The sequence below is a fragment of the Varroa jacobsoni genome, unplaced genomic scaffold, assembly GCF_002532875.2.
Source record: "Varroa jacobsoni isolate VJ856 unplaced genomic scaffold, vjacob_1.0 scaffold_22, whole genome shotgun sequence".
Classification (NCBI taxonomy): domain Eukaryota; kingdom Metazoa; phylum Arthropoda; class Arachnida; order Mesostigmata; family Varroidae; genus Varroa; species Varroa jacobsoni.
Genome location: NW_019212924.1, coordinates 163,718 through 184,937, shown reverse-complemented (window position 1 = coordinate 184,937; position 21,220 = coordinate 163,718). Strand labels below are relative to the sequence as shown.

The 21,220-nt window shown below is 37.2% G+C and overlaps 1 protein-coding gene across 4 annotated transcripts; it reads right to left on the bottom strand.

Moving 5' to 3' along the window:
- Positions 1-2,173: 2,173 nt before the first annotated feature.
- On the bottom strand, positions 2,174-15,853 carry Cul2 (cullin 2). Of its 4 annotated transcripts, XM_022855894.1 has the most exons (19): positions 15,475-15,489; positions 14,453-14,532; positions 13,292-13,443; positions 12,658-12,821; positions 12,233-12,454; positions 11,943-11,990; positions 11,560-11,678; positions 10,952-11,036; positions 10,718-10,846; positions 10,454-10,555; positions 10,220-10,311; positions 9,646-9,770; positions 7,969-8,201; positions 7,012-7,263; positions 6,608-6,691; positions 5,427-5,576; positions 4,847-5,032; positions 4,318-4,469; positions 2,174-3,944 (listed from the first exon to the last, which is right to left on the bottom strand). In XM_022855894.1, the coding sequence occupies exons 3-19, from the start codon at positions 13,362-13,364 to the stop codon at positions 3,836-3,838; spliced, it is 2,325 nt and encodes a 774-aa protein (XP_022711629.1). In that variant the 5' UTR covers positions 13,365-13,443; positions 14,453-14,532; positions 15,475-15,489; the 3' UTR covers positions 2,174-3,835. The 4 variants fall into 4 exon arrangements, with proteins under 4 accessions (XP_022711629.1, XP_022711620.1, XP_022711614.1 ...); XM_022855885.2 differs by lacking the exon at positions 14,453-14,532 and having other exon boundaries at positions 15,475-15,853; XM_022855879.2 differs by lacking the exons at positions 14,453-14,532; positions 15,475-15,489 and adding an exon at positions 15,504-15,853.
- Between the last annotated feature and the right edge of the window lie 5,367 nt (positions 15,854-21,220).

Here is a 21,220-nt window from a genome sequence, read left to right as displayed (position 1 = left end):
CATACTACTAAAACTCTGTGCCTGTTTGTTGAGTGGCCTTTTGAGTTGACTGGATTGGGCTCATTCTTAGTGAGTCGATAGAATTTCGTCGTCATTAAAAGAACTATAGGTAAAGTGCAGTCGATATTCTTTTCCGGTAAAGGTCCGTTCTTCTATCCAAAAAGTCACGTTATTTTGGCAAATTGCTTTTTCTTTGGCGATTTTTGAGACATATCATATGAAAGATAAATCTAAACTTGACCGTGCCCCTTAGCAAACATTATAAGAGGCTGATAAAATAACAACAGAAGGTTAACGGGTTAGTAATATCGGAAAAGGCTACTCTGCCTTAAGTATTCGGAAACGCGAAGTATTGTTAGACCGTTACAAGCGAATCCGGCGGATTTAGAAACTGAACAACCCTTCAACTGGCTGGGCTATAATGACAACTATTAATGATAATGGGATATAATGATAATAAAGTTTTATAGGTACTCTCCTTAATTTTTTGCATTTCCATATGTAATTTTTTTATCCATAAATTGATAGTGGGATGTGCTTGCCCACCAAGTGTCTTCTTTAGGGTACAAAAACCCCGTAATGACACAGACCTAAATTAGGAGGATTTCTTGTGTTCTGGGCGATACCACTCTCTCGCCTGATCCCTCTCCGACTGGCGGTAGAGATTAAATTACTGCGTACTTCCAAAATGATTTTATTCTCAAACTTCGCCGGATTCGCTTGTAATAATTTTTTAGTCTTACTTATCGTACGAACCTTACGTTCGCCTGTAGGTGAACAAAGCTGTGCAAAATGCAAACAATTTTTTTGTAAACAGTTGTAGTTTATTGTAGCTTACCAGGATCTGACATATTACCACGTTAGTAATATAACAATACGTTTTTCGAATTGTTATGTAAGCAAAAGTAATCGGTAAATCACCACCGGTTGCTAAAAAAAGGGGTCTATAAAAAGTTCATGCTTCTTTTGTATATCTTCTATATAACGAATGCATTCTTTTCTCCCGCATGTTTTTTTAACGATCTGTACAGCTTAGTGTTTTTAGTGCGATGTTATTATAATTATTAGGTATATGTTGTTAGAATTTGCAACGATACTGGCTAGCGTCAATAACAATTACCTCCCATGATAAAAATGTTATCGATATATACACACGCTATTACGCTATTGTGTCATACAAATAGTTTTTCCATGAATTTTCGGTTACAGATAATTAGTTCCGCACACCGTATGTAATCTGACTTCGATTGTTTTCTTGTATTCGGCCGCACCTATCGGCGAACTATCTCAGAACACGTTCGTAGACGATGGCTGTAAGGGTAATCCGGTTTAATTATTTGGTGGACAAACGAAATGTTGAATTTCATCCGTCCACCAAATTTTATTCTACCTTCTAATTTCATTAAGTTGATCACTGTCTACCATCACTTATCCAACTATATAATCTAATAAACTTCATAACTAAATGCACTTCATTAGATCATGATGATTTATTTGCCAGCTACGTACATATTTAAATTGCCGATCTTTTCCTGCCTAATAAGGGAATATGCTTTTGCTTATTTTTGAGATTTCGCCTTCAAACTAAACGATTCGGTCTTCCAAGCCGCTTTCATGGCTCTAAAAAATGCGCGGGCTATGTCGGCATGTACGTCGTACAAAAATGTTTATAGGATTACAAAGCAGAAAATATTGACTGCAAAACCTGCGTCACTTTGCTTAAGCCTGATACAAACTGAGTGTAAACACTAAAATGGTTTCATACGCAATTTAATGTCAGACGAAATCAGCGATAATACGAAATTTTCGTGTAAAAGGCTATACATATGAACTGATTTTTTTTATAATAATACCACACGTAAGTGTAGCATTGTTATAAAAAACTAGAAAACAAACTAATGTAAACGATAAAAATTCACCTTGCAAAAGACTACAAAAGTTTCTTAAACTTTTTCAAGGATAAGTGAAACTGAAAGTAGGGTTTACGTATTTGCTGTTTAGGTAGCGAGGCAACCTCATGGACAAGAGATGTATCTCAAGGGAGACCATGTTGGTGTAAATTGGACAACTGAACATTTACGCTTCGTAGAGAAAAATGTCAGGACAACTACGCACTAAGCCAAATCTGATAAAGCAAAGTCGATCAGTTCACGACAATTAAGTATTGCTAAGCTTATTATTAATGACGTTATTTATAATTATTTATTATTTACAGGAAGCGTACGAAAAATGTCTAATTTGTACATATTTAGCGTGTAGAGAAACTAAAATCTTGTATACGCCGTTCTGCTTATTTATTGTTCCTTTACAAACACGCATTTTTCGGTAAATCAATTCAACGAATCAACAAAAGAAAATGAGAAGTAATAAACAGAATAAAACAGATGCTTTTTTTTTTTTATCTCTACATAAGGATTCATTGGCTATGACAAAACAACTTTGTTCTCAAAGAACAACAGCAACAGTAAGCGCAAATAAGTTCATGCTTTAGCTTTTTACTTAGGCATCGCTAACCTATCAGTTAGTCCTTTTATATTTGAGCACATTTCTTGCTACGTGTTCGGTAACAGCAATAGGCTAACTGTCTTTTCTCGCTCGGTTAAAAAGATCCGCACACACACACAGACACACACACACACATATACACAGATAAAAATCGAGCTTCATAACGCACAATATCCGTAACTAGCCACTTTTAGAACGTTTCTGATTTTAACCTTTTGTTCTGTACAATTTTGTTGCAGTATTATTCTTTAGCAGCAACTATAAGGCTTAGTTTTGTTGCTTTCGTTATAGGAAGAGAAAAACTAGGAGGAAAAATTCTCGCAAAAATTTGCTTCTTTCCAAAAATTACTGAGAGGGCGTCTAATCGATACACTTCAATATCAATGAGCAGCATGTAATGCATTATTTTGATTAATTAATATCTTAAATTGTCTTTCTCAAATGCGTAAAGTACTAGGCTTGAGAAGTCTTTGATTAATTTTACAAACCTGAAAAACAAGTGTGCGATGCGTAAGAAAACAATAAAATTCATAGAGTTGACGACACTATGTGCAAAAAGCGTCGAGTTTACTATGACCATCCGGGTCTACAAATTTGAAAACATACGTTCTCCTTGTCACGATTTCATTAGACTGTTCACTGATACTATAAACATTTGCTCTATTCACACCATGTGACGCTATTCTGTCCATGTCTCTCACATCATCATTGTAACCTTCTACAGTTATTTCTTACTAACACTTGCTTTAGTATATACTAGCTTATACACATACATGCCGCGATTCCACGTTGCGTTGCCCTTTTGCAGAACTGTTTGTCTATGCTCAAGTCGCACCAAAAAATAGCAGAAGGTAAACAACGGGTTAGCTGGCACAGATTTTAGCAGCATAGGTTCTGCACCAAGGTTAGTCTACCATGATTCAGTTAACTACAGAATTGTATAACATGCTCTCGAAGACATGTTCTTTGACTTTAATCGTCTCTAACGGGTTCTGGAGACAATATACGTAATCGAAAATTAATGGTCAGATATATCGGCTTTAGGGGCGTCCATATGTTATGCTGTACCATGCATCCTGTCAATGGTCAATCTAGTATCTTAGCATCACTTGACAACACAAAGAGTGACCGACAGAATCATTATCATTGATGTGTTGCCGCCATTTAATAAGTTCCTTTTTTAGTCTCATTGTTTTGGGAAGGCAGAGACTGCGGGTGGAGTTTTATGTGATGCAGGTACGCAGAGATGTTGGGGATGATCGTCACAAGGGCTGCTACCTGCCAGCTGCAACACCATAATACAATCTGTCCACCTGACAAGTGGTCTATGTTATGAGACGTAACTATATTCGTCGGTCGAGTTGGGCATTCGTTCGATATATTGTTTATCGATTAGGCCTTCAATGCATTTCTTGATCATTGCGACATTCGGACGAAACCTATTAATGCAAGACGGAAAAACAAAAAGGATGGTCGGCTTCAGTAAAATTAGAAACGCTTTTTCAAAGTGAAATGAGCTGACTTAACTTTGTCGTTGGCTGGTAGAAACGAGCACTTCACTACCCTGCGCTCTACGTTTATATAGTCAAAGTCGTTCATTATGTATTAATCCACATTATAGTGTCCGCATGATTATTGAAGAAAAAACATCTTATATAGAAAACACTAAAACATCAAAGATTTTTGAAATTATAACTGGATTTATCAACTGTAGCGTTTATAAAAGAGATTTTGGACAGCTAGAAGGACGCATGACCTAGTTGTTTTGCAGCCACAATGTATAATATGCCTGTAACTAGAAAGGCTTCTAACCTTTCCGTAGCCTGCGTGATGACTTGTTCGATAAGTTCCGAGTGTTTAGCCATCTTTCGGACCTTCATGATCCTCACGATAAGGGCCTGCAAATACACTTTTCTATCTTCTTCTAGCGACGCAGCAGTTTGTTCCTGCTCTTGACCAGTTACCTATGAAAAACGGCATCTATTAGGTATCTCGGTTATGGGAAGATCAAATTAGCGCCCCAAAAAAAGTATGTTAGAGCCATGATGAAGGTCACACCGGTTACTTTTACGTACCTCACTAAAACGAAAATATGATTTGCCAGAATATGCGTAAAATGTTGCTCCTATTCGAAAGCCTGACTATTCAAATTACGATTATTACATAACTATCTTTTTGAATTAGTGCTGATGATACATGATTACTGCTCATAATGCTTATTCGTTACATTAATTCTTGAAAATGCTCTTTTCAATAGGTTTGAAGTATTTGAGTTATTTTGTGGTCAGTGTAGTTGTACTAAAAGGTCGGTTCAATTAATAACATTTTATTATATGCCTACCTGCTCTTTGACAGGAGCCGACATTATTTTGAACTTCGTACGCCTATGACTAAACTGAAAGTTGAGGCTAAACATTGTATTGGGGCCAAACGACACAGGACTAGGGCTCGGTGTACCACGCGAACTGCTACTACCTTCCGTGCCAGATAATTGATCCCCGGAACCGCTGCCCTCGAACAGAAGAAGCTACAGATAAATGAAGAATTGCATTTAGCTACAATGAGCAAACACCTTTGCTCAAGAGTAAATGAATGAGGTATGAGGGCAATTTATGACAAAATCTATGTTAAAATTAGGACTCATCAACATAACGCATTTAAACAATTAGATTCAAATGTAAATATTTTTAACAGTGACTTTTGCAGTTTGAGTCCTCTACGTAGAAACTCACGTGGAGGATATTACCCAGATATTTAAAATCTGATTGAACCAGGTGCTTTGCTTTAACTTGCCCACTCAAAAGAATAACTTATAATTCGGTATGCAGAACCAATTTTATTAAACTATTGTGATAACTGGTAACCCACTACTATATCTGTTTAAACTAAGGCTTTACTACTGCGCGCTAGCTAAAACGAACCTTTGCTTCAACAAGCGCTTGAAGAGCTCGAGCAAGGTAATCATCCTGTAGCTGGGTGCTGATCTTCAAGGCATCATAGCTCATGGTGTTTTCGTGTTCAAACATGAGTACCACCGCCATGGTGAAAGTCGAGCATGTCATTGTGTAGATCTAAAATATATATATATATTTTTTTGTAACATATATATATATATATATTACAAATTTTTATTTATATATAATCAATATTTATATATATAACAGCCTGCTAAAGTTTGCGCCAATTTAACTTCTGTACTTGTAAGTACAAGCCGTTTGTTGCGATGGGAGTACGTTCACCCATTATTGTTTGTACTTGAAGAGAATCTTTTTTTTCTTGAACAAACTAACAAACTCATAGTGGAAAATTGCAAAACTAAATTATTGTCTAATCGCTTTGCGCTGAACAAACCTCTAATTAAAGATCAACATGTATATGTTTTGCCTAAGATCGAAGGTCCTCGCTATTGCCAGTTTCATTATATGAAACTTCCGAAAATTCTTCCAAAGAGAGTTTCATAAAACAAAGCAGATGATCTTCTGTTTTTAAAGAGTTGAAAGGTTTATCAAAAAGCTATTTATTTTTGATACAATAAATAACGGCCGTTTGAGCGAAGAGAATAATTTGAATACGCTACGGAGTTTATATTTAAAGCATAAGTACTATGAAGATCGCGAATTCAACAAGAAATAGTTTGAAAATGACTAGTAAGTGGTTTAGGTCCCATACAAAAGCTGTAATCGCAGTGAACTATGGTCACATTGAATAAGCATCACCATAAGGAATGATATTTCTTATTTGGATACAGTCTTAGAAACAAAGCGGATTGAGTTGGAACTCATTTACGTGCCGCATTTGATATGAATGTAAACAAAGAAAAACATATAATTGGTTAAATCCCTTTTTGGTTGTGTAGCAACCAACGGAGGAAAAGACCGATTGTTATATAAATCGAAATACGAAGCATAATACACATAGATATAAGTACGCGCTAATTCGTGATTTACTAACGACAGACTTAGAAAAAGAAAAGAAAGTCAGAAAGTTTTAATTAACTTTCACGGGCTATTAATGCAAATTATAAATAATAGAACACCTGAGCCTCTTCTCTCGTAAACAACACAATTCTCCGCGAGTAGTTATGTTTGAATTTATATCATACCTTGCCGCCTTCAGAATAATTTAATCTCACGTCTGCATTCGAAAGGTTGTGTAGCCACGTTAATTTACGTCCATTGAATTTATCCTGTATGAAGCACATTTACATTTTACACATTACATGAATAAGTTTTGTGCCTCATATGACAAAATACACATTTGTCATAACCAAGTTTGCAAAACCAAGACCTGTAGGAGTTAATACACATAGCTCCTACAGGTCTTGGTTTTACCTTTGCGCATGTGGAACGCATTTTAAAAATGTAGACATCAAACGAAGGCATTTGAAATAGGTGATCTATTAAGTATGGCTTAATACTACTGTGCTTATTTCATTCCCATATTGAGAGGTCGACTCTTGTTCCGTACGAAAATGGTTTATTATTATGGATGGACTAACGATTTTACCTTATAGAACGCCTCGAATAACGTAATACTTCTTTCTAATTGTTGTGGTGGCGCGAAAGTCGATACAGGCTGGGTGGCCATAGGCCATGCGCAGGCCTGTAACACTGATATAGAGAAAGCTAAGCCAAGACCAGTTCCCACAAGAGTGGGGTTCTCCGACAGGTACTCATTGAACTTGACATTCAGGTCAGTACTTAAAGACATATCGGTATACATTCTATGAAGCTTTGATGTGTACTCAAATCCACACGCCTGAGGAAAAACATCAACATCGGTAATTTAGAATTTTACAGGCAATACCATTGTTACATCTAGCTATAGATCTAGGATTAAAAATCATTGCTGCTAATCAATACCGTCAAATTCCTGGACTATATGTGTATATATTACACAGGGTGATGCGGTAAAATTAAGAGAGTGATCGGCTTGTCATGATTCGCTACTTTCGGAAGAAAGTCAGTTTTTTCTGGCAGAAATCTCGGCATGCCAAGTCACAATGTGGCGTTTTCGGAATTTGAAAGAAAATCATGCGGCTTCAAAAAATCCAAAGAGGACTTAAAGAACGTAAACTGGAAGATCCTAAACAGGTTTAGATTTAAAGGGCTAAATTTAATCAAAATAACTCAAAAAAGCCTTTTTAATAAATTCAGGTTTTTCTACAGAAATGAATAGTTTTAGAAAACAAAATATTAATTGTTAGTCTTGCTGATACTTCTTGCGCTTTTTAATTTTCTGTTGTAAATTTTTAGATACTACATGTTCCATGCGCATTAAATAAACATGACCGCTAGGAATTATACTTGTAGCACAAACAAAAAATTTCATTAAAAGATCTCTTTTTATTGAGATATGATTTTAGAAACAAAGCATAAGAAGAATTATCTGGCCGTCCATATATATATATATATATATATATATACAGACAATGTTCGTCCTAGTTAGCCTAACCCTTTTTACCTGTTTCAGCATATTAATCATTAGTTCTTCGGAGTCCATTGATGCGCTTACTCCATGGATTAGTCGTTTAGCGAGCAACTTCGAGTAACTCTTCTGAAAGTGGTCTTTTTCGTCGAGATATTTGAAAACGATGATCGACTTTCCAAGCCGTTTCTCCAGCTCATCCTGGTCGTTAAGTGCTTTCGGGCCCTTCTTTAAAACCTGGTCACAATACCGCGCTAGTAATTCAGGAGCTATAAAGATATTAACAAGGAGAATATGTTGGAGCGGAGTCACGACGATAGATGCTGTCCACATCCCTTTTCTTCCCTATGTCTAAGAGAAATCATTCTACTGACATTACCAATAATAATAATGCGTATTATATTACTTTTTGCATCAGTTGTTGGCTATCCGATCTGTTGAATCAGTTGAACGAGGGTGTCAGTGCCCCGTATGGATAAAGAGACGTGCAGGACGTATGTTGTTGGTCGCCGCTACTACCCAAACTTCGTTGTTATGACCACGGCCACCAACACAATCATGCAGATGTTTTGTACGTGACAGCGGGTACTCTCTGCATACGGTTACGGTTGTAGCCGCTACCGTACCAGATGAGATAAGGTACTAAAACTTCGATTTTGAAAGAAACCTTTTTGACTATTAACGCGAATTGAACCTACACTAGAATTAGAGTGAAGCGGTGTTACTGCGTTCGCCAGCATTATGGTGTCACCCCTTAAGTCATGTCGAGCTTTATTCGGTCCTTTACGTTGTTCCCAAAAACCATAAAATGTGAAATGCCCATAAACACTGAACTGAGACCCAAACTGAGACAAAAACTGAGAATATTAATATCTTCTGGTGAGCATTATTAATCTTGTGGGTAGTCTTTTTATGCAAAGGACTTAAGATGTTTGGAGAAAGCTTAGAATTCAATTACTTGTGCGCCTTGTATTTGGTCAAAAGCCTGATTTGATACGAACATTTCGACGGCTTTTTTTAATAGAATACAATACAGATACACTTTTATTGATAGTCAAAGGGAGTATTAATACTAGACCCCAAGTGAAACACGCTCGTGATAAGTTTTTGTATCGCTCTAGGTTACCTGAATATGAAACATGTAACATGGAGCCAGCTTCCTTGACCACGAAATACACAAACGCTGATTACACATCGAATCTGCGATCGTTACAAGTTCAGTAACGTGCGAATCGAATTTCTCAAGTCAAATAGGGTAAGCTCTTCCAACAGGATCACCATTAAAAATACAGACAAAATAATAGTAGAACAATAAAATATATAAAACGTTCTTTTTAATCTTAGAAAAAATACTCATTTCTTCTGCGTTATCCTCGTGCTCCGCAAACGCGCTGATGGAAGCCCTGTGTCACAAGTTTTTTTTATATGACTATACCAATTACCCTTAGTTTTTAATTTCCACCATTTTTCTATTTTCTATGAACATCGGATTGTTAGTAAAAAAAAAAACTACAAAGGCGCTGTAGGTTGGCACCTAAAAAGGCAGTTCCACGGACACGGACCCTTAACGTTTAACTTCTTCCAAGTAGTTGGATTTTGTCTGTCGGCGCACTCTAAAATCAAGCAACTCGCCAACTGGCTCCTTAACCAACAGCGTTTGCGGTCATCCCAGTTGTAACATGAAAAATGCTTTTAGAAACCAAATCACATTACCTTTATAGATGACTTTTGGATGAGAAGAGTTGATAATGGAGATACACGCTCGATCGAGGGCAGCTATGAACTGTTGGTCTGAGTTGAAAACCTTTGTAATTAGATCCCGGTAATCGTCGTGTACCCTAAAAAACAAATAAATATCGACAAATTATTGAATAACGAGAAAAAACGGGCAACTTAATAGCAGACAAGAGAAATAAATCCGTTTGGTTTTTTTATACAATTTATGCAAGGTAATCTGACGAGCAAATAGGTCAGAGGGTGTATGCCATGTCAAGATGTAAATTCTAGACATTAAATACTGTAGAATGCTCTTTTTTGAACTGTCAGTATTTAAATCTAATTCTTCATTTTCGTTTTTTGCAATAATTGATGGGCCCGCAGCATTGGCAGACTCGGTAATAACACTACCAATTTTTAATAAGAGCTACAGCTTTTGAAGTGCCCTTACCACAATTGTTCGTTTAATTTAAATTTAGCGCTCGCAACAAGACCTCCTAAGAGCACACATCTTTGCTATCATTAAAGCCTCGTATTCACTTCAGACACTCAATTTTTATATATGACTCACCTTAGAACTGAATCGACAAAGGACTGCGCTACGTTGTCAGGGTCGATATCTTGCAGTAACTGTTCACCCACTTTCTCGATACGATTCTGTACCTATATCACGTCATCGGGATCACAAATGCATGTAATTACCATTAAAAGGGTTCTACTTTTATTCCTTTGTTTGAAAGAATCTCATAACATTGTTCTCTATACATAGGTAATATATTAATAAAGAAGAAAACCTTTGAATTACCTCTTTGATAAGCGGTTGCATGCAGTTGTTGTCGAGAGGTTTGAGCAAAATGTACATGTTCGACAGGTCCTTGCAGTTCAACTCAGCAACCATTGTCCGCGCCTGCGATGCATGGTCGACCAGCAGAGGTGAATGAAACTCGCACCGAAAGATATTTGCCTGACTGTCTTCTCATCTTTACGTTGCTTTTTTAAATTTAGAAGAAATGGTCATAATCTGGAATAAGTTTATAATTTACTTAAATTTGTAGGAAATGTGACTTACCTCATGGTAGATGAAATCAAGATGGTCGCCGACCATCACTCGTTCACATTCCTTAATTACGTTGCTAAATGATGATGAATCTAGGAATTTTCTCGAACGCAGTTCCTCTTGCCGTACATATTGAAGCACCTGCGAATAAAAATAGTAGCCCATGTCAATAAAGTTACAATTTAATAATTTTAACTTTCGAACGAATAATCTAATAACCAATGCTCTAAATAAAAAATAGGACACCTTTTCCATAAATGAGGAACAGTCGATGTTTCCGATGAGACCGTGAGACACCTGCGTATAGTACTTATTCGTGGTTTCTAGGTAGCTGAAAAACAGGAGCACCAAACGGAATCAAAAGAGTTTTGAACTATGGTTAGATCATTTGTTAAACGTGCTTCACACTATGTTGCACTAGTCGAACAGAAAAGAATGACTCAAGCTTGGAGAATATTTATACGACCAGCAACAATCAATTTATGCACATCTCCCAGGAAAGACACAGCCGCACATCACAATGAAGTAATTTCAAAGAACAGTTAAGTTCTAAGCGAACAGCACCTCTGCCAAAAGGCTCATTCTTGAGCCTGATATTGTACATGGGATTTGGACAATGTAGATTACAACTTGCTGAATCAGCTGTTTGCGTTATTATTATTTGCTGTACCTGTCTACAAAACAAAAGCGGTCACTTCTTTATGAAACAGCAAAAGTCATGTATTTCCCTTTGAAGTGGAATTTAAAGATAGCTAAAGATAGCAGAACTCGTAAGCAGGCTGTTTGTAAGCTGATAGACAAGTTCGCCCTGCGTAGTAAAGATGCGAAATTGTATTACACATTTCTATATTTACCTTTTTTCAAATTCCCGATAGAATTCGAGCGCGCTCTTCTTCTTTCGGAAACTTTCGACGTCTACAAATGAATCGACGACACCTTTTACATAATCCGCATCAGGGTTACTCATGTTGGGCTGTTCTCGAAAAACAACACCATTGTATAAACATTAGTAGCATACTTCTTAACCACACATAAGTTTCATAGATGCTTATCTTAATACCAAGAAGCAGCTTCAATCGAATAATTATGCAAGGGAGCATGGCTAGTGATACGCCATACTAGCTATAAATTCAAAGATGACAGAATATTAGGAACATAAGACAACTGTATGGCTAGCTGCGGCTACCAAACTATTTTGCATTATCTAACATAGATGAGCTTTAATATGGGCACTCACCATTCTATCCATTTGTACCACATCGAGGATGAGCTCTACCAGATTAGTCTGAAAAAAACGAAAAATACCGCGAATAATGTTGAACATAATCATAGCCACATAAAATGCATCTATATATGGCATTTGGTGGGTCCAATAGACACAAACTGGATAATTATGTAAGAATGAACAAGAAAATGGTTGCTTCATTAATTGCTTATAACAGTATTTTTAGAAGAACTTAGCTGTATTAATTTTAAATGTGTGTCGCCTCATAGATATGAAAACACGTCAGCATAAAAATAGCTTACCTGCAGCGGTTGAAGCATTTGTTTCATCCAGATATCGAGACCGAGTTCACCGATCTCAAGGACTAGCTCATCAGCTTCGAATGCTCCATAGGCAATATCAGCATCCGATACACGCTTCTTTTTCACCCATTCATGGTTCAGGTAATGGAACAAGCGGTCCAGGTAACGAACACCTTGCACGTACTTGCCCCAGTGTGAGAAGTATGCCTTAAGCATACCCATCTTCAAAGAAATAATCACCGACCGTCACTGTTATTTTTAGTCCACGTTTCTCCCTTCTCTTGCTTAATATACAATACAAACCGGCGATGTGAAAGGGTACAATAATGTTTTGTCGAAAATCGCGCTACTGTAATTAAAACATTCATTTAATGATTAGTTTAGATCATAGTTAACGTTTATCACACGCCTTATAGTTTACGTACCTGTTTGGCGTCCTCTTGGACTGCTCTGTGGAGTTTTGTAACGTGCTCAAGGAAGAACTGGTCCATCGCCGCGTAGAGCTTATCGGCAAGCGATTCAGGCGTCGCGACGCAGAGATGGTATACATGCCAATAACCCTCGTACCATGACTCGCGGGACACCGTTCCTGTAATAAGGTTACCAACGAAATCCAGACAACAGTAAAAACACAAAGTGAGATTCAACAATATACAAAAAAAATCGTCGGCCTCGTAGAACATGCAGTAACTATACCATACTTGGTTAGTCTGTCGTGTATGCTGCAGCTTCTCTATGAGATATTAGATCAAACGTTAGACATGCATTTCCTATAAAGGCTTAATTTTGCATGTGAACTTCTATTTACATGGAAACATATTTACGTTGTATAGTGAAGTCCGAAATAGGTACGAATAAGAAACCATTTTACTTACATATTTTAGCTGTACAGGGTATATTCCTTGCCGTCTGTCCAGGCTTATATAATGAGGTTACACAACAAATTCAGGGTACAAGTAGCGTGTTTGTTTTCAATTCAGAAGCTGTATTGCAATGATCTTCTTCTCATTATTATTAAGAACGTTTATTAGATTATTTAAAAATGCATTTCCAACTTACCTATCATGATATCATGGACGGTTGTGCTCAGTTCACACCAAACATCTTCAAAATTTAGTTGTTTGGGCTTCATGTCGAGAATATTCACAAAAATGGAAGAGTTACCGAAAAAGACTATAGCGGTCCCGGACGCTCGAGTTGTCTTCAGCAGCCTGAAACCAAATATTTAGTTGTTAAATGTTAAAGAAGATATAATGACGCTTCATAAGTATAAAGTTATTAATCATTCGTCAATTTTTACAGGTCACATTGGCTTCGCTAATACTAATGGACGAAATGGTTATATTAGATACAACATATTTGTGATACTTAGTAGTACCTAGAATTGCGTTGAGCTGCAATTTGAAATGCTCTGATATGTATCACTGCTTTGTGGTATGTTATTTCAATAAGTTTATTGGAAAAACCCGTTGTCTTAAAATGACCTACTGTTCAGGGCAAACGGCAGATAGCAGCCTATTTTCGAGTATCGTTATATTTATATATCGACTGTATGTAGTTGAATTTGACGGATAATCTACGGAAGCTGATCCTAAGCACCCCCAGATTTCAGTTCATATAGCTCAGAATATCAACTATTGAAAAAGTGCAAAGAATGATGTCCTTCGGTTTTCGTCGAGACCGAAACAAGACAACGAGTTTGGATAGCTTGGATAACACCAGGGTAGTTTTTGTCAATGAAGCCATTCGGAATTTTGACAAACAAAAGAATACATAAATCGCGTTTCTCTGTCCTATGGCTTTTTGTGGACGATGATACAACTTCTTCAGAGCGTAGTCAAAAAATTTTATGAGAATCGTTTTAGGCAGTCTGACCTAATATTCCAAAATTCTCAAGGAAGATTTCGAATTTTGGATTTCGGTAATGAAACAACTCAAAATTGACTACTTATATAGGACTTTACCTAAACAATTGGTGCGGCTTGGTACCGCCAGCCCTCGTATCTGCCACTTAAGCCAATTCCCAATCTTAAAAGTACCAATAGGTGAGAGGAAGATTTCATGCGACAAAAGGAATTAAAAAATTAAGGACTTGTATAAGAAGATAACTTTATTCTTATTATTTTCAATTTAAGTTTGAAACATGTTAATTTAAAAAGGACGAAAATGATTTAGATCACTAATAGTAATCTTTAATAATAGTAATCTAGTTGTAGTTACCTTTGAGTCAGCCCTCATTACAACAGGATGAGAATAAGGTTCACAATGATTCCACAATCATCCATCACAATGAAACTGAACTGCCTCAAACATTTGAGCAAAACATGATTTAAAGTTAACCACATAATACACATATGAGTTCAGATATGGAATTTTCCGAAATAAAAATATCAGGTCGTCCTAATCTTGTTTTCTTTAAAGACTGAATTCGGTACAGTCGCTCGCGTGTGTTTATACTTTGTCATTATGAAATAATAACTATGAGTGTCTTATATTAGTTCTGGAGATAAAAAGTCCCTGCCTTCTCTCTGAGATAGCACTGAATTCCAGTGACCTATTTGAAAAAGCGTGCACTTCTGGTCACAGCGGTCGGTACTTTGGTCGATACGAAGAAAAAAAATAACTTTTTAAAAAAATGCCATTAAACTATAGAAATATATTTAAGGATAGATCTTGGACTCCAAAGTCACTCATGCCTGTTTTATGCGCAAGCTTGATCGTATTTTCAGTAGTTCCTTGTTGCTGATTTACGGTGCAATTCGTAGTGCTACAACTGTAAGATATGACACGTATCTAACTACTGCAGTTTTTCACCAAAGGACGTAGAAGAGTGACTCGGAATTATTCACACCTATTGTAGTTATCGTAATGTTTTGATTTTATGACACAGTCACTGCCCGCTCGTTCGACTGCAAGCACTGAAATCCAATAGGCACGCTAGCGCATAGCGTCATTCGAGAGCCTTAAGTGCCTGCCATAGTTTTTAACCCTTACACACAACTCATAAATCGATGTAGGATTCACAAGCCACATATGGCCAATTGCACAAACGAGCGTATGTCTCCTACAATCACCAAGCCGGGAAGTTATCTCAGGTCATTTTAAATTTGGAATTTCTATGATTTGGACAATCAGAAGCTACGAGCCGCCATACTCATGTTGGTTAATATTGTAAAGATAAATCGTTTATTATCAATCAAAACGGAAATAAGCAAGCTACCAAAGTAGTACTCATTTTCTACCTCCACTGTGTGCTTCATCAAGATTTCACCTGTCTCGTTACGGCGCTACGATTCGCACGACAGGAAACAGAGGACGGTCGATCAAAAAGGAGAGTGAGTTTTAATACATAATTCTTTCCACATGAACCAATTGATGTCACGCGTTTCGTTAGCGGGTTGGAGAACGCAAACCCCCTAAATACCGAGCTCGGTAACGCCTTTTGTACGAAGCCATGCACACTTAACAATGTTTTTAACTCCTCACCAGCACGTCTTTCGGGAATGTCCCCCCGCCGGCGATGAATGAAAACGAGATTCGTTCGGTCACTTGAGTCACAAAGGCACTATTACGTTTCTGCTACACACTTCGATTTCTAGACATCCAAATAGCTCTCGAATGCGAATGGATATAGTCGCCCTCCCCCGTTTTCGTTCTAACAAAACCTAGAGCTGGTTTAAATCAATGGCGTGTTCAGCATCGCCGTTTCAGGATTAATATCGTAAAAACGAACTTGAATTTCATTGTAATTTAGTATGTTGACGGGGTTATTGGAAACGATAGCAATAGTACATGTTGTAGGCGATACGTGCTACTGAATTGGTTATCACTGTTAAAAAAAAAATGCGTCACGCAGACCCGACTGCACTGATGTGCCGGCCCAAATGTCCACCAGCATTCCTAAATTGTCACTTTAATATTGGAGAAAACCAACAGCTGATAGATGAGATAAGCCTTCGTCGACACAATGATATTGTTAAAGCTATACATAGTAACAATCGGGATCAATGGCAAAATCCCGACAAAGCTGAAAACGATAGAGCCGTGTCTGTCAAACAGTTCGCGCGCGCATACAAAATGAAAGTATACTATTACAAAATATGAAGAAAACCTTTTGTAAGAAATACATGATTTATTACGAACTGTCATGCGATATATTTCATTAGCTGCATTTCGGTCTGGAGCCCTTGACATGAGCCGTGGCAAGTGTTCTCTAGGTTATCAAAAGATGAATTATCATGCAGTCAATACAAGACCGATAAAAATCAAGCAACAGATATTTAATTTGTAAAATCTGTCCGTGAGTTAAGAAAAATGAACGTTCGTAATATAGCATACCCAACTATGCGTATCTAATACCGAAACTATCTGTATCTAATAACGAAACACAATTAGCCGTAGTGAATACTTTGCTACTTCTACTATATATATATATATATATATATATATATATAAACAATGAAGAATGTGAGAACTGAACTATGAAAAGTAATGTTGCTAAGGTTTCGATACGACTGCGTAAAGGGTATCCACCTTATTGGAAACTAGTTAACAAGCTTTTACCCTGTACTTATTCAACTTATTACCCCAATTATTTTATATTGGATGTATAGCATCGCTCTAAATAGCAAACGCTCTTTTGCGATTTCTCTGAAGTAAGTGCAACAGTTAAATGGTCCTGCTCAAGATAAAACTAAACTATTTGCGTATCACGTACCTATTCATTTTTATAACGCAATCGCCGTCATATATTTTTGAGGTCCTCCAAAGGACCTTGGTGCTTCTAGTTCTTTAACGGTAGCCTTATCTGTTAAGGTAAGTTTGCTTGGATCAAGTTGAGGTTTTAGTCCGTCTAGCAATATGATACGAAAATTAGCTCCCCATCTAGAACTAAAGCATATAATCGATTTGTGGCCTGGCAAGCATGCTTCAGCATTTACGTCCGAGAATTATAACGATCAAATTAATTCAGCCTCCAATAATGCAGTCAGCTGGGAGCTTAACTCATAAGCTCTACTGTACGGTTGCAGATTTAACTTTATGGTATCAATTAAATCGAGCACGTTTTCTGTCACTTCTCGCGGTTGAATTCGGTTCTGGTCCATATGCTGGGAGGCACATTGTTGTCGGGCTATGGAATTAACGAGGTGTTCCATGACGTGTGCTTCATTAGTGAACTCATTAAATGTTATTTCATACGGTAGACTGAATTCGTCATAGGAGGCTAGAGTCTGAACATGTTGAGTCAGGTTCATAAGTCCTGCAGTATATCTGAGCACTTCTTATGGAAGAATTTCTTTGCCTGCCTGTTGAGTTTTAGCGACGTCTTTCCGCTGACAACGCGAGCTTACCCATTCTAACAAAAGTCTATAACTGATTCTTTCTGGAGTACCTCCGATGCACTCGAATTTTTGGTCCTCTGCTAAGTGTTGCAACACAATGCAAAATATCAAAGTAAACCTTCATCCTGACTAATTCGCATGGATATATGGTCAGTAATAGACGTAATGGATTTGCTCAGTCGGTCTGCGCTTTCAATCTTCGCATTTTTCGTTTATTATCATCCGTGTTACTTTGCAAAGACTCTTTCCATTGGACTGTCAGCGTGTTTTGCTTGCATCAATGTGGTCCATGATAGTACTATTGCTTTGGAATATTTTTCGAGTTAAATGCACCTCCTCCAATAATTGATCCGCTCCTGCAGGGCAGCATATAAAGTTATCATCTCCTGTTCTAATTGGTAATGGCGTTCCTTTAATGAAGTTCTTCATCAAGTTCTTTTTTGAATAAGATCGCTTACTGTTATAGGACTTGCATGACTTACTTAGGCCACGAAGTTACCTTTGTGCACGTAATCGGTTTGATACAGTGCTTTTTGGCATATTGAACAGAAGGCGAACAATCGTTCAAGTCGACCTTTTGAGCGGTCTCGGTCTTGCATCTTGCAGGAAATATTCTTTTCACACAGTTACAAAGCAAAATCTCTATTTGTTGCAGACTGTATCGGCGAACAGGTTTTCCTTCATTTCTGTAGGCAAATTAGCAGTGGATGTTCGTAATAGTCGTAGGACCCGTCTCTACAGAGGAAAAACGCACATGCAAATTTAGAGTATGTAAGTGTTTTGATAGCAATGCGCCAGCCTTAATTTTAATTTAGAAATCTAAAACAATATCACAGCATTATTATGCCAATTTCATGTGGTGTATATAGAAACAAGATAGATAGGCGTTTGCTTCATGTTACTAGTGGATAACTTAGGTTTTGATTTAATATGCACCCTATAGATTGCATAGACAAAAATCATTGTTTTAGCATTGTAATTGACCTATTCTGTCGAATGCTAGAAGATGGCTTACGTCATGTAGAAGCACTGAGGCAAACCTTAATATTATTATCAACCAAAATGCTTCACCGCCTGGTTCGCAAAAACTACCATGCACGTATTTTCGATATCTATGAAAGAAAAAGCTACTTTGTAAGTATTCTAACATCCACCCTATAATGATGAACATGGTTTTAGTTTGGTGAAATATTGCTAATAGCTTGAACATTTTTTCCTAATTTTTTTATACACTTAATTAAAGGTTGATACACTCAATTTCCACCATTCCTTTCAAAAAGCCACCCCTAAAATAACGCCGATTTACACAATATTGTCACTTACCGGTGGAACAAAGTGATGCTCTCAACTTACCTATAGCTGCTTATAGTCAGCAGAAGCAGAACTTGATCAAGCTTTATTCACTAGATGTAAAAGCATATACGGTCAGGATGGCAACAATCGTTAGATGTCATTGGCACAAAATGACAGTATAACGTGAACATCATTTGAAACGCGTGTAGTCCTTGCTTCAAAATTCAAGTAGACGCTGCTATGGGTACAATCCACCTGTTAACTATTCTGTAAGGGTTTGCCGCCAAAAAATATTTCTTCCGTAATAAAGTATATGTGACGAAAAGTCTTCGATGATGTAAAAATAGCCACTTATGTAGAGAGGCTAGAGCGCTTCGGTAACTCCTGCTTGTAGTTTTTATTAGCGACAGTAGACACCAGCAGTAATTTTATGTTGGTTGTTCTTCTACAAGAGTTAAGGCAACAAAGTCGAAGCCCCCTTATATAGGTCCGTAACATTTACGAAAACCATAGAACTCAGCTGAAATGGAAAATCCCAAGTGTACTAGTTTACTACAAGTACGCAAATTTAATCTGAACGATAGGGTGAACAGTACCTTTATCATACATAATGAGCTAACGAGTTTATCTAAAATCTTTGCCAACATAATATAATCATACAGTCTCACTGAAATGCAATTTGTTTTTAACCTAAACTATCTGTCCACCTTGATTTTGGGGCCAAATGCTTGCAATGTTACATTTTCTGTGAACATTTATATTAAATTATGTGTGTGAATTTGTCGAATTTTGAAGTTGATAACTTTTAAGCCAGTTGGTTTACAATAATAATAATTTTCTAGTATGTATTGAAGGTACTCTCCTTTAGTTTTAAAGCACCTGTCTCAGTGCTTTGGTAGCTTCTGGAGAGCCGTATACATATCATTTGTCTACCACGTATCTATGGTTTTTCCAAGTGAATCGATAATAAGATGCGCTTGCCAGTAGTTGACCTTTTTAAAGCATAGAAAGCCTCGCAATTACACGTGCGTAGATCGAAAGGCAAGCAAGTTTAATGCAATATTAGATAATCGAGGAAGTAATTAAAGTATGCAATGAGTCGTCAAGTCAATGCATGTCATCAAGTAAACAGATTTCATACTTTCGGTTGTCATGCCAACGGTTCATGAATCTCTCGACTAACGGCTGCATTCATTGTGTCATTTTCGACAAATATAGTAGCAGATGCCCCTGATGCCACTTGCAAATACTACCATCACCTTGCGTCCGAACTTACGTTATCGAACTCGATTTACCTCGAAGCCGACGGCAATCTCTCACCTGGGCCTTTTCCGGCTGGCGGTAGAGATTAAATTATGCATCGTCTACGCTGAGCATATAGTTCGGGCAATTTCTTTCTTAATTAAAATTCCATATATTGCATGGGGAATCATACCACACGCATCTCCAGTAGGCCTAGAATGAATTTACGGAAGACCCATTGTTTAATCAGTTTCCGCAAATCCGTTACCGTAGAAATTCCAGCTTTTTTTTTAACAAAGCCTTTGGATCCCAGACTCTGCTTTTGTTAAAAGCTTCACTCGATTGTGTTCTCGTCCTTCCTATATGGTCAATTTTCTATTGGTCTTTGATACTTCAATCTCCATTCTTGAAGCGTTTGCATCATAAGGCGTCTTTGCTAATGTCTTTAATAATTCCGATGATTGTCCGCAGAAGGTGGCCTTCGATGGACAACAACTCGAGCACTGAGCATAGCTTTTCGAGACTAAGCGGTGATCTTTGTCTGAGCTTATTTCTCCAAGAGTAATCTTAAGGAATTGTAAGTAAAAGTTTCCAGAAGGCCAGGGCATTTACCAGCCATATTTTATCTATTAATAGTGCGTAGTTTAAAAATTATTTTATTTTTAATTTCGCCAGATTGACTTGTACCAAGCTAGTATATATACATATTGGAACGTCTTCTATCTGGAATTAAAACGACAATAGTCATGGCAAATCGCTTTATCACGCTTGTTTCTAAATATGACTCACAGGCTGTGGAGGGATTTATTTAAATTGGTTATCGATGGAATATTTGGAAAAACAAAGATGTGCGATCTTTTAACAGGAAGGATAGTTTACGATGTTTTGGCGTAAGCTACTGAGAAGCACCAAAGCTTCGTATATAGCTAGCAAATCATTCTAAAATAATAGGAACAATTCTTAATGAATCTGCTAATGAAGGGTAACGAAGAAAATTGACGTTTTTCTCATAAGCACAATAATAACCAAATGCAGTAGCTCGCGCAGATCTGTCAAGCAAGTAATTTTTATACCGAATTTCCTAGCTGCCGGATAAATCAGCCATTAAACA